The sequence below is a fragment of the Phoca vitulina genome, unplaced genomic scaffold (genome assembly GCF_004348235.1).
Source record: "Phoca vitulina isolate PV1807 unplaced genomic scaffold, GSC_HSeal_1.0 scaffold110, whole genome shotgun sequence".
NCBI classification, from domain to species: Eukaryota; Metazoa; Chordata; class Mammalia; order Carnivora; family Phocidae; genus Phoca; species Phoca vitulina.
In genome coordinates this window covers 156,500-168,369 of record NW_022589813.1, presented here as the reverse complement: position 1 = coordinate 168,369, position 11,870 = coordinate 156,500, and the positions used below count along the sequence as shown (strand labels likewise).

Sequence of the window (11,870 nt, the reverse complement as noted above, 5' to 3'; positions counted from 1 at the left end):
GCTTCTCCCTCTGCCCCTCACCCCTGCTCCTGTGCACGCTCTCTCTCTCTCAGATAAATAGATAATCTTAAAAAAAAAAAAATTTAGGGAGAGTCATAAAGGTAGCACCGACTTAAAAAATATTTTTGACTTCTTTGAAAAAATAATCTATACACAGATTTGAAAAAACAAATCAAAGTTGTGTAAGGAGAAAAGCAAGTCTTTCCAGTTCCTAAGGCCCCCTTCAGAGGCAGTTATCGATTTGTGCGGGTCCTTTCAGACCCGCAATTATAAATACCCAAATATAAAAATTTATTCTAAATGGTGAACGCTTATTACAACAGAAATTAGCAAATATCTAGGCCCTTTTCAGTTTTTCATTTTTACAGACTAAATGCCAGAAGGAAGCTACCACTATCTTCCCTTGGTCTCCCCTGGAGCGGTCGATTCTATCGACTCTCTACGTCTCACCCCTTAAGAAGCTCCGCCCCTTCATCCGCCTTCTTCTACCAGGCAATGTATTTTTTTGGCTCGCCTTTGAAAGTCTCGCGATAGGCCACTCGCTTCCCATAACTCCGTGCGCTCGCCCCTCCCGTCCTCTTTCCGCCATCTTTTCGTGCCGGTGAGTATCTCTGTCTGAGCCGGTAAACATTATCCGTTGGCTATCCGGGCCATCCTGCAGTCTGAGCCTCGACTTCCGTGCTGTCTGATGATGCCAGGGCCCTCCTGGGCCGAGGATGCTGCCCTTGCGGGGCCTTGGGCAGGCGTAGGGGAGAGTCATGCCCGTCCGCCTCACGCTCTGCACTTCGGGGAGGCCGGCCTATGAAGCTCAGGCCGCAGCACTGGCGGGAACCGGAGCTGTCGACCGTTCGGAGAGGCGGTAGCCCCAGCTTGGCCGGCGGCTCCAGGACCTCCCCTCAGTAGTTGAGGCAGCGCCTTGGCTCCGGGCGGCGGGAAGCATCGGGGACAGTGGCCGACGTGGGCTGTGCAGCTTCCCATTACTGCCGCCGCGCTATGAGCTTAGGAGGCTGAGGCCACTCAGAAGGGAAGACTGCATTCTGCCTGGGATGGCAGTTTGCAGGGTACTAACCTGGATCATCTGGGCTCCAGGATTTCCCTTGAGACTTGATTGGGCTTGAGGAGGCAAGTTGGATCCTTAGAGTCGGGGCTTGAAGCATGCTTTGGCCTCCATCCTTAGCTTTCCCAGCGTTACTAGAGCGTCTTGCAGTTCGTGCCCATTAGGATGGAGTCGAGTCTGGTGCACGTAAAAAGTTCCTACTTGGCCACTGTGGTACGGTTGCTGTCAGGACACAATTGTGGCTGGCGCAAGAACGGACGTTTTATTAGTTATGAGTGTTAGTGAAAGTGGTATCTTCTGCATGTTAGGACAAGACTGACATTGAGTTGGTTGATTTAAAGGACAGTGTTAATAGTACAGGTGCTGCCGGATTTGAAAAATTCGGAAGACCTGCCCGGTGATGCTCAGGGCCCCGTTCGGAATAACGGACCGGCTGTAGGCGATACTGTCGTTTTGGTAGCTCACATTGCGCTGGGGAACCTGTCTGCTTAGAGATAGGGCAACTTAATGGTAGAGGCAGAAAGAAAAGGAGGTCTTCCTACTGGAATGATCGGGTGCCTTTTGAGGTTGAGAATGCCGGTAAAACCTCTTTTTCCTTCCCCGAACAGCCATAATGGTGCGCATGAATGTCCTGGCAGATGCTCTCAAGAGCATTAACAATGCTGAGAAGAGAGGCAAACGCCAGGTTCTTATTAGGCCGTGCTCCAAAGTCATCGTCCGGTTTCTCACTGTGATGATGAAGCATGGTAAGTGTGTTGCTGTGTCTTACGTTTTCATGTGAGAATATTAAAGGAATCAGTTGTATAGAAATGAAGGGTGCAGGGGAGGACTGGGAAGATGGGGGAGCAAGGCGGCAGTCATAGTGGGGAGCTAAGATAGTTGAGTTGGGCTGTGGACAGGATAGCTTGGACAGAAGCTATTTTGAGAAAGTTAGGACTGTTGAAAGGAGGAAGTTTGTGACTTTCTCTGCTAGTAGTTCGGGAGCTAACCTGGCCTTTCTTTGTGTAATACCGCAGCTGCAACATGCCATCCAGCATGCCATGGAACAGGTCCTGAGCTCTTCCAAGGGCTTTGGATGGAAAGGGGAATGTTACATGTCTTGGGCACAAAGTAGCCTTTGGGATGGGCAAGGGGAAAATAATTTCTCTGTTAGAATTGCAGAGTGGGTTGTTTTTGGGTGTTGGCACCTAAGTTTAAAATATTAGGCTCTAAAAGTTTTTTTTTTTTTTTTTTAAGATTTTATTTATTTATTCATGAGAGACAGAGAGAGAAGGCAGAGGGAGAAGCAGGCTCCCAAGGAGCAGGGAGCCCGATGCGGGACTCGATCCCAGGACCCTGGGACCATGACCTGAGCGGAAGGCAGACACTTAACCATCTGAGCCACCCAGGCACCCTAGGCTCTAAAAGTTTTGATTCAGAGCAACTGTCTTTGCCTAAACTGATCAGAGAAACAGTCACTGAGATGATGTGAAAGAACCCAGTAGGCCAACAGTGGGAATACTAGAGCATAAATATTTAGGTCTCTCAAATTCATATCTGCCCTTTAATACAGCCAGTTATTTTCTGTAGGTTACATTGGCGAATTTGAAATCATTGATGATCACAGAGCGGGGAAGATTGTCGTGAACCTCACGGGCAGGTTAAACAAGGTAAGAATTGACTATTTTCCACAAAGAAGATTCTTAAGAATTATCAAACATGGTGTTAAACATGTTGTAATTTCCCTTGTAAAACCAAATTCGTGGTGTGCTTGCTCTGTCTAGGTGAAAAAGGGGAGTTGATTAAAATCATTAATTTTTATATCACATTTTGATTGATTTTTCTCCAGGATTGTATTTGATCTAGAATTGTTAGTTGCCCTAATGTTTGTGGGGTATGGGCCATCTGAAGGGAGATGCTGGAGGGTGGGGGTGAAAGGAGCACCTGATGGTACTGGTGTTTGAATATTGGATGGTCTGCTGCCTGCCCACTGGCTTGAACTTAACGCCGTCCAAGGGGGGCCTTTAATCCTAGCTGTAAATAACTTTGTTCCTTCTCTCTCGGTGATTATGTTGTGTTTTTTGAACTGAATGTGGTTCTCTAACAATATTAATACTTATATTTTTGCTGGTGTGGGCTGTATGGGTGTCTTGAGTTTTGTACTCCCTTCCAGTTTGACTTGTCAGCATAACCTAGTGGATCTATTTGATCTTTTGACTTTGTGGCTTAATTTACTGCATGTATTTTGGGGATAGGTGTCTATAACAAGTTAGGGTCCCTGAATTGCTACCCTGCTTTTTGTGTTCAGGTTTCTAGCTTTCAGATTTACAAGGAGCCTGACATCCTGTGGTCCAACACAGATGAGGGGAAAACAGGCCCAGAAATGAGTCGTGGTTAGTGGCAGGGGCCAGATTGATTGGTAAGGTTATTCCCTGGTCCAACAATTTGTTCTACAAAGTTGCTTCCCTATATAGTGAACTTGCTTCATGTGTGGGTGGATACCTAATGTTAGATAAAACTACTGGGTGTGAAGTTTTATGAGGGATTAGAAGAGTTTTCAAGTTAATTTTGAGACTGTATTTTGTTATTGTTAGCCCTTAGACTCCAACGCCAAAGTAGAATTTGGATTCACTATTGTTTCTCACTTTGACCCTTACAGCGTGTTCTTGAAGTAGAAAAGGGTGTGTTTTTTCCTAATTTTAGGAGTTGGGATCCTGAGATAGGAGTTATGCTCAAAGTCTCCCAACAAGTTGGTAGCCATTGGAGGAGCTGGTTCCAGTACAAAGTTTATAGAACATCTTAAAACTGTCCTGCATAAGATTGACTTGATGTTTAAAAAAAAAAAACAAAAACCCCCAAAAATCTTCAGTTGGATAAGTGCTGTGCACCGAATTCCTCTTGAATATTCACTGTATATAAAACTTGAGAAATAAACATGAGAAATAAGTTTGAGCCGAGAATTTCCCAAGTGGAACTCATTTATGGCATCCTTGTTCTGTGGTAACGTGATTTGAAACATTCTGGCTAAGAGGTAGTTGAAATCCAGACCCTGCTCCTTAGCTGTCTGACCTTCCCCCGCCCCCCCCCCCCCCCCCGATTTTATTTATTTGAGAGGAGAGAGAGAACAAGGAGGGCGGGTAGGGGCAGAGGCAGAGGGAGAAGCAGGCTCCCCCGCTGAGCAGGGCCCTGAGATAGTGACCTGAGTCAAAGGCAAACGCTTAAACGACTGAGCCAACCAGGCACCCCTAGCTGTTTGACTTTGGTTGGGCAAAACAAACTTCAGTTTTCAGTTTCTCTGAAGTTGAGTTTTCCTCCTTTGTAGGACAGTGTTTCCGCAGTTACCTTCGTGCAAGAGATGGATATACCCCATACTGTGGAAGTTTAATGGGGCTGAAAAGTAAGGTAGTGTTAGAAATTAGATAAGAATTCTGGTTTGGTCACATCCTAAGATCTGTCTGGTTTGGGAGAGGTTCAATTCTATTAGCTGAGTGAGGGATTTTGCTGCTGGAATAAATAAAAGCCCTGGTGTGGTGGAGTCGAGGCCTCAGAAGAATCTACTTGGAGAAAGGACTGTATTTCTCTATTCCTATGTCCATAGTGTGGGATTGCCCTTGACAGTTGACACTGTAGCTGTTAAGATCATGTCATGAAAAGGAGAACCTGAGTGGGCCCCTGACTTAGGGGATTTGGGCCATTTTGGGTTCAGATCTGCCTGCGGAAGTGTAACTGTGTTAAAAGGTTGAGTAAGTTCTAACCTCATAGTCTCCTTTAGTTTCCTCTTAGGCATTTTGGAACTTGTGTGGATGTGGGCACACAAGTGCCTAACTGCTGTCTTAGTTCTCTGGAGTTTACACTTTAATGGTACTAATCCTAAGTGTTCTCACATGATCCATTTCTGGTGTATAAATAGCAGGAACCTTTCTGCGTTGATACTTTCAAGTGTATGAGTGATTTGTAGAGTAGGAGTGTGAGCAGGGATGGGGTCATGTTTAGCTCTAATGAAGGAGTCTTTTGATTCCCTCAGCTTTTACTTTGTAAACCCAGCAAATAGCCTGCTAGTAGATATTTGAACATTTATTGTGTTTTAGGATTTTCATATAACTGAATGATTAGAGTTGAGTACTTTGGCTCTTGGAGAGTTCCCACATTGGAAGATAGTTGTTGCTTTGTCCCAGTAGCAAACAGGTGGGATAACTAAGAACTCTGCTCTTTCTGCCTTCCACCCATTCTGCCAGATTAGTTTGGAAAATCTTGGCTGGGGTTGTAAATGTATCCTGGTAGTTCGCTGATGTGGAATACCAGTTCTTAGATTTTAGTTTAGTGTCTGGAATTTGTTTTTTAAAAATTCTAGTATTTGCACTTTTAGTTTATAGGTGAAGGACTTGAGACCCTCCACATCCATTTCAGCCTATGTAAAAAAATTTTGACTACAATTTTGTCTAAGGCTTGGTCTCTTCTCTCTTTAAAATCTGGCCATTTGTTCTGGGACAGCTCCCTAGCCCATAGAGATGTATGCTTTGAACCTGACCTTCCCCTGTATTGCCTTGTGTTCTCCCTCTTCTGTTGACTTTATTTGTTTATATTTTTAAATTTAAAGATTTTACTTGACAGAGAAAGAGCATAAGCAGGGGTTTCAACAGGCAGAGGGAGAAGCGGACTCCCTGTTGACATGGGGTTTGATCCCAGCACCCTGGGATCAGGACCTGAGGGGAAGGCAGATGCTTAGCCAGCTGACTGAGCCACCCAGGCGCCCCCTCTGTTGACTTTTTTTCTTTTTGCATATTTTTAAAAAAAATTTATTCAAATTCAATTAGCCAAGGTATAGTGCATCATTGGTTTTTGATACAATGTTCAGTGATTCATCAGTTCAGTATAACATGCAGTGCTCACTACATCATGTGTTGACTTTTTAAATACTTTTTCTCTCCCTAGGCAGGCATAGTCCTAACTCAGTATATTTTTCAAATGACATTTTTTTTTTAAGGATTTTATTTATTTATTTGACAGAGACAGCGAGAGCAGGAACACAGCAGGGGGAGTGGGAGAGGGAGAAGCAGGCTTCCCGCCAAACAGGAGCCCGATGCGGGGCTCGATCCCAGGACCCTGGGATCATGACCTGAGCTGAAGGCAGACGCTTAATGGCTGAGCCACCAGGCACCCCTCAAATGACCTTTATATCAAGATGGCACAGAATAGTTACCAATGAAATGTTGATTTGGCTGGTTTCTATGACTATTCAGATGTAAATGCTTTTATGTACTAAGTTTCTCTGTTACTGGTAAGATGTGAACAGTGTTTTCTGTTATGCTTTTACAGTGTGGAGTGATCAGCCCCAGATTTGATGTACAACTGAAAGATCTAGAAAAATGGCAGAATAACCTGCTCCCATCCCGCCAGTTTGGGTGAGTCAGTTTTCCTCATTAAAAAAAATAGCAATGCTAAAGATTGCTGTTGTGCAGTTTGACTTGAGCTGAGTTTTTTGTTTGTTTGGCTTTTGTTGTTGTTATTATAGTAGTAATTGTCTCCATCCCCAACCATCTTGACTCAAGGATTAATTGTTAGGTGTTGCCACATTTCATGTGCTAGGCTTCAGGTTCTGAGAGACCTGTGAGAGTCCAGGCTAACTGACAGACAGCAGATTTGTGTCTCCTTAAATGTCTGCTCTTTTGGCTCAGTGCATATAGTTGCTCCCGTTCTATGGCTAGAATCACTTCTGAACCCTAGGCTTCTGGAGAAATTCAATTTCTTCATTCTTGGTAAGAGATGGAGTACAAATCCTTGCTTTCCTACTTTAAAGCTCTGAGGCCTTGGGTAGCTCATGGCCTTGGTTTCTTCATCTGTAAAAATGGTAATTATTCTCTTAAATTATTTTATCATCTGGTTTAATTCTGGTAAAGAACTTCAGTATCTGACACAACACAGTAAGTGCTTATCTGTTTGTGGTTAAGAACTTAAGCCCCCGCCCCCTCCCCAATTATATATTTGGTGATGTGGTTGAATTTACTCCCACTTCATGGTTACTGTGTTACAGGTACAGTGCTATGAGTGAGTCATTTCTGATTGTAATTATGATACTAATGTTAATGTCTCAGAGTTGGCATACCACCTTATGTGTCTTACCTCGATCCCCATAGTAACCCATGAGGTAGCCAGGCCAAGTGGGATTTCCATTGTCCACCCGACTGTCTCTTTACAATAGCTTGTCTGTGATCATGTAAGTGGCAGAAACAATTCAGTCAAGTTTATAGCAACACTTTATTGCTTTAAATTCTGTCTCCTTACCTGAGAACAGAAAGTGGCATTTTGAAATTAAAGTTCAGTCTTCATTTTCAATTAAGCTTAACAGCATTGTTTCTCAGTGTTAGCCGAGGGCAAGGCTGTGTGAGTGTGTTGTGTAGCTGAGGTCTTTGGATTTGGGTCTTTGGGTTCCAGGAGCTATGTCTGCACTGCCGGCCAAGTAGGCAATATTAGTTTCTGCGTCTTATTATGGGAAAGCGTCTTAAGCACTTATGAATGTTGGTCTTTTTCTGTACCAGAAAGCCACTCTGTGTTGAACTATTTTTAGGAAAAACTCACCAGCGTTTTCTTTTTTAACTCTCCATAGTTTCATTGTACTGACAACCTCAGCTGGCATCATGGACCATGAAGAAGCAAGACGAAAACACACAGGAGGGAAAATCCTGGGATTCTTTTTCTAGGGATGTAATACATACTTGCAAATAAAATGCCTCAATGGACTCTGGTGCTTCACTTGGTCGTTTTGAACTTTACAGCAGAGTTAGCAAGAGCGTCTGCAGCAGTGTACAGCCTTTGTGTTAATTGGGGAGTGCTGTTTCCCTGAAGTGAACAAGGAAGTCTTGACTTGTGCTAACCCCACCATCATGCTCATGGCTCACCAGAGGAGGTTGTATCTAGCCCTGGATGGCTGAATCTGGGTTGGGGTCCAGGTGGTGATGCATTCTCTTCTGGAGTCTTATATTAACCCTGGAAGGAGTGGTGCCTTTCCTGTGTTTAGCTTGACTATACACATTTCATGCACAGTTGTTTACTGCCCTGAAGATACGACCAGGCTACAGTTAACTGTGTAAGTGCTCATAAGGAAGCAGGCAGGAAGCAGACAACTAGAGCCCACAGATCACTAAGATGCATCTCAAAGTAAATTTGGATGGCATGTTAATAACATTTTAGCAGTATGTGTTTGTAAGACGTCATTTAGAAAAATGAAACCTCGTTTAAAAACTGGTTTTACTGTAAACCTGTCATAAATGTATTCCTGGACTAGAGAAGAATTAGTTTGCCGGGCCACTTCACCTGGGGGAGTGCTTGTGAAGACCTCCACCACCAGCGGGTAGGGCGGCTTCTGTGAAGTACACCAGGGCTATGCTGCCCCTTTGTAAGCAGTGCTGTCCAGTAATGGAACAAGAACCACTTTTAGTGGCTGTGTAAAACTGTTAAACAGTTTGCATTGGTTTTTTAATAACATTTGTGTTCAAAATGATACACTTTCAACATACTGATAATGGAATTTTACTCCTTGTAATAAGTCTCTGGAATTATGTATACTGTACATTTATTTACACTTAAGGCACGTTTTAATTGAGGCTAGCCACTTTACATAGCCACATGTGGCTGGTGTTCATGTTGGACAGCAGAGGCTAGACTTGATTCTTGGAAAGTCTAGGTCTGGCCAGGGAGCAAGGAAGCTTGGAGGAGAGCCCAGATAGGTCATTGTGCACCTGGCCAAGCTATATTTGCCAGGCAGGGGATACTTTAAACTGTTTAGGTTGTTTTGATAACTCATCTAGAAGACTACTTTCTGACTTTCTGGTAGGTCAGGCAGTTTTCAACACTCCGGTATCTCAGTCTGGGTAGGGATGTTGAATTATCACTGCCCTGGTTGTAAAGTGATCTCTGGCAAGTGACAACTTCTGTGGGTCTCCCTGTGTTAGGCAAAAAGAGAAAAATACTCCATGGGGATGCTAAGTGAGAGCACACTTGAAACAGCCCAGGGCTGGGTCATGGCAAGCATTCAGTAATAGTAACAAAGGAGGGATTACTGTAAGATGTGGGAACTAGCAACGAATGCCAAGACTGGCTCTAGAGTTGTGTTAAGTAATGGCCCCGGTTAGTAGGCCTCACTTTGTAAAATGTTAGAAGAAAGCCGGTTGACGGTGTATCTGGGTTTAGGGCCTCTAATGTTTGGAAGACCACACATAATTAACGTGGGCTTTAGGGGTTTAACAGACCAGAAATAAAGTTTGCTTTTCTGCTAAGTAGCTTTGATTTCCTCATCTGCATAATGGGAATAGGGGAAAACCTACTTCAAAGTTGTTAGGGGAAAGATAAGATTATGTAAAGTACAGTTAATTAGCACTCGATAGTCATGTAGACAGTTGAATTTGTCAGACACAGGTGGAGTGAGTCCAGAAGAATCTTCAAAGCTGATTGTTGATCGTTTTCTGTTAATGTCAAGATTGTAAGCTCTTGGAAGACAGGTCATGTTTTGTTTACTATTGTATCTCACCCCTAACCTTAAGGCTTGTCACACTGGATGCTTCAGTAAGTACGTCTTGATTGAATTCTCATCTTCCTGGGCACTGATACCAGGTACTAAAATAGGACAAGAAAATGGCCCCATTTGTCCTCACCATTTAGTGGGGATCCAATGTCCTTCGAAGTGGTCAAGGGTAGAAAAAAGTAGGTGCTGAGGTAGGGAAAACTGGGTGGCCAGTTGATGGATTTAACAGCACATGTCCCTTGTATTTATGGGGAAGCAGATGGCTTTAGCCCATATTTCTGAGACCCAGTAAATAGACCCAGTAAACATAAGCTATGGGCTGGTTGGCCCAGGTTAGACTCCCAAGGTTTGAGGGTCTGGAGACAGTTTAGGTTCCTCCTGGCAGGAAAACTTGCCTCAGGTGTGCTGTGAACCCAGCATTCCCTCCCAGCCTGCCACTGCCACAGGCAGGCAGAGGTTAGGGGGATTGGGGTGGTGAGGAGTGACATGCTTCTTGGACCTACCAGATGCACTTTGAGGCAGTGTTAAAAGGGGCCTCAGCACCTATCCAGACCCTGGGTTCTTAACCTAAAATCTATCAACAGATGTCAGAGATGAACTTTCTGAAAAGAACATGCAAAATTGGTGACACCCATGCATTTTTCTGGAGAGATCCCATACAGCATGGAGCCTTTGATCAGAAACTGAAAGAAAGGGCGCCTGGGTGGCTCAGTTGGTTAAGCGACTGCCTTCGGCTCAGGTCATGATCCTGGAGTCCCAGGATCGAGTCCCCTGTCGGGCTCCCCGCTCGGTGGGGAATCTGCTTCTCCCTCTGACCCTTTCCCCTCTCATGCTCTCTCCCACTCTCTCTCTCTCCAATAAATAAATAAAATCTTTAAAAAGAAACTGAAAGAAATTTAGATAGGTCAAAAGAACCACCACACAGATGTCCATGATCAGTGCATCCTATGTTCTCATGTAGAGGTTGGTTTACCTTAACCTCTGGGTAATGTGGGTTAACTCTGGTAATGTTGCTAGATAGAAGAGCACGGAGTTCTCTGGGCAAGGGAGAGGGTCTTTCTTGGTCTGGTCAACATCTGAGAGATGATTTTTTCACTGAAGGCTAGGGAGTTTCCACTCCTGACCCCCAAAAAAGCAAAGCTCTGGGAGATCCCAAATCTCATTCTCTCTTGGCTTTCCAGTCTAATCCACTATTCTTCCAAATACCCACCAATCGTAATTCTAAATTGAACCCCTATGTGCCCCACTTCTGAGCCTTTGCTTAAGGCTCCCCCTGCCATGCCTTTTTCCTGTTCCCTGGAGATGTTCCTAAAAGCCAGCTTAAAAAGTCACTTCTGCCATTAATCTTCCCTCCAAAAGAACATGTACTGTTAATCTTTTCTTCTAAAAATACGAAGGCCTTAGTAAGACTAATAGTTTTTAGTGCTTATTGAATGTTTACTATATGCCAGGTGTGGAACTAAGCTTACGTACACCATCTCATTTAATCTTGACAATTCTACATCATGGCTACTATTAACTGGCTCTAGTTTTTCAAGTGAAAAAAGTGAAGCACAAGAGTTGTGAAGCCATTGGTTCAAGATACTACAAAGTGGCAAAGTCAGGGTTTAAATGCACAGACTGTTTCCTGGCCCTTAAGTTCTGTCTTGCTTTCTGGTCTTTAATGTAACGAGTATAAGATGTTTACCATGTGTAGGCATTTGGGCTACAAGGGTGTACAAACGTCTAGTCCCTGCCCTCATTGGAGCTTATTAACCTATAATAAACTGAGCTCTACACAGGGGAACCTGTGCACGACCATCTATGTGTGACCAGCATGTAGTCTCTTTTTTTTTTTTAATTTTATTATGTTAGTCACCATACATCATTAGTTTTTGATGTGGTGATCCACAATGCATATAGTCTCTTTTTTTTTTTTTTTTTTTTTTTTTGATTTTTTATTTATTTATTTGAGAGAGAATGAGAGACAGCACGAGAGGGAAGAGGGTCAGAGGGAGAAGCAGACCCCCTGCTGAGCAGGGAGCCCGATGTGGGACTCGATCCCGGGACTCCAGGATCACGACCTGAGCTGAAGGCAGTCGCTTAACCAACTGAGCCACCCAGGCGCCCCAATGCATATAGTCTCTTAAAAAGTCCTCTCTGACCCTCATAGCCATTGAAGCGTATGCCTTTTTTTTTTTTTTTTTTTGAGACCATGCTTTTAAAACTGGAATCCTATCTAGCACCTGTGCTATACTATGTTTGAGTCCACAGAATTCCTGGACCCAAGAATCAGGAATAGAGTGGGATATAGCACTTTACAAGGTCATTATGGCA

The 11,870-nt window shown here is 43.9% G+C and overlaps 1 protein-coding gene across 1 annotated transcript; it reads left to right on the top strand.

The window, feature by feature from the left end:
• The first annotated feature begins 481 nt into the window (after positions 1 to 481).
• Positions 482 to 7,774, top strand: LOC116628061 (40S ribosomal protein S15a). Its single transcript, XM_032398123.1, has 5 exons — positions 482 to 601; positions 1,666 to 1,803; positions 2,627 to 2,706; positions 6,353 to 6,438; positions 7,641 to 7,774. The coding sequence occupies exons 2-5, from the start codon at positions 1,671 to 1,673 to the stop codon at positions 7,732 to 7,734; spliced, it is 393 nt and encodes a 130-aa protein (XP_032254014.1). The 5' UTR covers positions 482 to 601; positions 1,666 to 1,670; the 3' UTR covers positions 7,735 to 7,774.
• The last annotated feature ends 4,096 nt before the right edge of the window (positions 7,775 to 11,870 follow it).